Source organism: Phaseolus vulgaris, chromosome 4 (assembly GCF_000499845.2).
Source record: "Phaseolus vulgaris cultivar G19833 chromosome 4, P. vulgaris v2.0, whole genome shotgun sequence".
Lineage (NCBI taxonomy): Eukaryota > Viridiplantae > Streptophyta > Magnoliopsida > Fabales > Fabaceae > Phaseolus > Phaseolus vulgaris.
The window spans coordinates 42,903,111-42,905,695 of record NC_023756.2 but is presented as its reverse complement, the minus strand read 5'-3'; the positions used below and the strand labels follow the sequence as shown (position 1 = coordinate 42,905,695).

General features: G+C 30.1%; 1 protein-coding gene across 1 annotated transcript; it reads left to right on the top strand.

Moving 5' to 3' along the window:
- The first annotated feature begins 234 nt into the window (after positions 1 to 234).
- On the top strand, positions 235 to 852 carry LOC137838874 (kunitz-type trypsin inhibitor-like 2 protein). The gene has a single exon (XM_068648087.1). It carries the CDS (start codon positions 235 to 237, stop codon positions 850 to 852), a length of 618 nt encoding a protein of 205 aa, XP_068504188.1.
- Positions 853 to 2,585: the final 1,733 nt, after the last annotated feature.

The window sequence follows — 2,585 nt, the reverse complement described above, 5'->3', positions numbered from 1 at the left end:
TATTAATTAATGCATTCATCAATAAAAACACAACAGCTTTGAATCCAATAAAAATATATAATATATGCACATTCATCACACAAACACACACATACAAACTCGTAAAAAATGAAAATAAAATGCATGAATAAATAATAAATGTGGTGATAGTTTCATAAAAATCATTAATGAGTAAACCTAGAAAAAACTTTATAAAAGGAGATTGAACCAAAACTAAACACATTATCATAAACCATGAAGTCTACAATATTCCTCACTCTCTCTTTCTTCCTTCACTTCACTTCCAACTTTCTTCCATTAGCATTCTCTAGGGTTCCTGAACAAGTCCTGGACTCAAATGGTTTACCCATTTCTCCTTCTAATCAATACATTCTTTCACAACTTATTCGTAATGGTCCACAAGGTGGTGGAGTAGAGGTAGATTCTGGTGGGAACGCAAGATCCAAAGTTGTTGTTACAAAAAATTGTGATCGTGGGGAAGGTCTGATACTCAACATAGAAGGAAGAAGCTCAGGTGTCATACTGCCAGAGGCACCATTAGAGATTAAATTTGATTTTCATCTTTATTGTGCTGAATCCTCCAAGTGGGTGGTAGTTGGTGATGATTTTCCTACAAAATGGGTTGGTATTGGTGAGGGTGGAGACCATCCAAGGAAGGAGATCCTAAGTGGAACGTTTATGATTAAGAAATATGGTGAGGGTTATAAGTTTGCATTCTGCAACAACAACACTAACCACAACACTTGTTTTAGTATTGAGAGAATTGATAATCATGAAGGAAGGCGTCTTGTTTTGATGGATGATTCTCACACTAATGTCCCCTTTAATTTTTCACTTATTAATATTGGTTAAAGAACCTTTAATTTTGCATTTCTAATAGTATACTGATTATGTAAACTCAAGCTTCACTGAAGAAATTTTGGATGTATAAAAATCTCTCTTAATTTTAAAAATTTATCATAAAAACCTAAAAAAAATTTTAACAACGGATTTGTGCTGTTTCATTTCTTTCGAAAGTGATGATATCTATGTTGTTATTATTATTTTTGGGTATCCTTTAATTATTAAATAGTTAATTAAAGGATGAAATACTACTTTGGTATGATATTGTGTATTCTTTAATTATTTTTTTATGGAATATGTTTCTTATTATTTAGATAACTTTTTCATATATGGATGTGTTTTTTTGGTATTAAAAGTTTTGAAGGAATATTTCAATTAAGTTCAAGTTATTGACACGTAGAAGATGTTGGTTTCATATACCGTTGATAATATAATAAAAAATTATATATATATATATATATATATGCGTTAATTAATACATAGTTAACTTAAGAAATTTGTAGATAAAACTTAATAACCTCTAATATACCAATAAAAAAGAATTTGTACGTGTTAAAGATGGTTGTTGCCTCTTCAAGACATGTGTTTGATGAAGCCATTTGTGTAAATTTCATTTGTATTTACATTTGCTTTAAGAATGTCTTAGGTATAGTTTAGTGGTTATTTAGAGTAGGCTTTTTGCTAGGTAACTCACTTCTTAACCCCTGACCATGTGATAAGAGCAAACACAAGTTTTCTGAAACTGTTTTTCACATGTTTTGCAAAAATACCCTTACTACATAAAAAATGAATATGTTCTTTTCTAAATGAATAGATTCTTTTTTAAATTGATGCATTGACTAAGTCTTTTGAAAATCATAGTTTGTGCATCAAGTATTTTAACTAGATCCTCATTCCATCAATATGACTGTGTTTTACTTGTTAAGAATTTTTTGTTATCGTTTTAAAAAATAAATCTGTTCATTTGTAAATGAATAGATTCTTTTTAGTCTGGTGTTATGTTTACCTTAAAAGGTTTTTTCGTTTTATCATTGCACCAGAATGTTTGAGTAAGTCTCCTTCACATAACAGATTCTTTAACTGCTTTTAAAAATAAATATGTTCATTTTATTTTCAATATGTTCTTTTTATAACAGCTTTAACAGTTTTTTGAAAATCTGTTATAAGTTGTTTTTCTATAAAAAGAGAGTTTGTTTCTGCGTTCAAAGGTGAATCATACAATTGAGAAAACAAGTTTAACAACAGAGAATTAGCATGTGTTTTTGAAAGATTTTACAAATCAAAAGTGTGCTTGTTCTTTGTTGACTCTAAGGCTTGGTTAGAGGTGCTGCTACTGTGTGAGAAATCTCTACTGGTCTAAGGCAGATTTCTGCATCCTCTATCAGATGTATTCGTTTCATATTTCATTCCTTGTAAAAGTGTGGTTGTAAACTCTTCTTGATAGGGTTTCTTGAAGAGTTGTGTGTGTTGGAATAATGTTTTTCAGCAAGGTTTGTCATGTTATTGTAGGGTTCAAGAACTGTGGTGTTTTGTAATTGTTTGAATTGTGTTTTAGTGAATTTCACCTTGGATTAGGTGAAGACTGGATGTAGCTCATTGGAGTGAACCTGTATAATTGCTTTGTGTTCATTCTCTCATAATCCCTGCACTCAATAACTGCTGAATAAACTAAACTGTTAAGAAATAAATTTGTTCAATTGTAATTGAATATGTTCTTTCTGGGCATGTTTATACTGTTCTTG

What these genes read in the sequence shown, in the direction of transcription:
- LOC137838874 (XM_068648087.1), top strand. Translation starts at nt 235, where the DNA reads ATGAAGTCTACAATATTCCTCACTCTCTCTTTCTTCCTTCACTTCACT.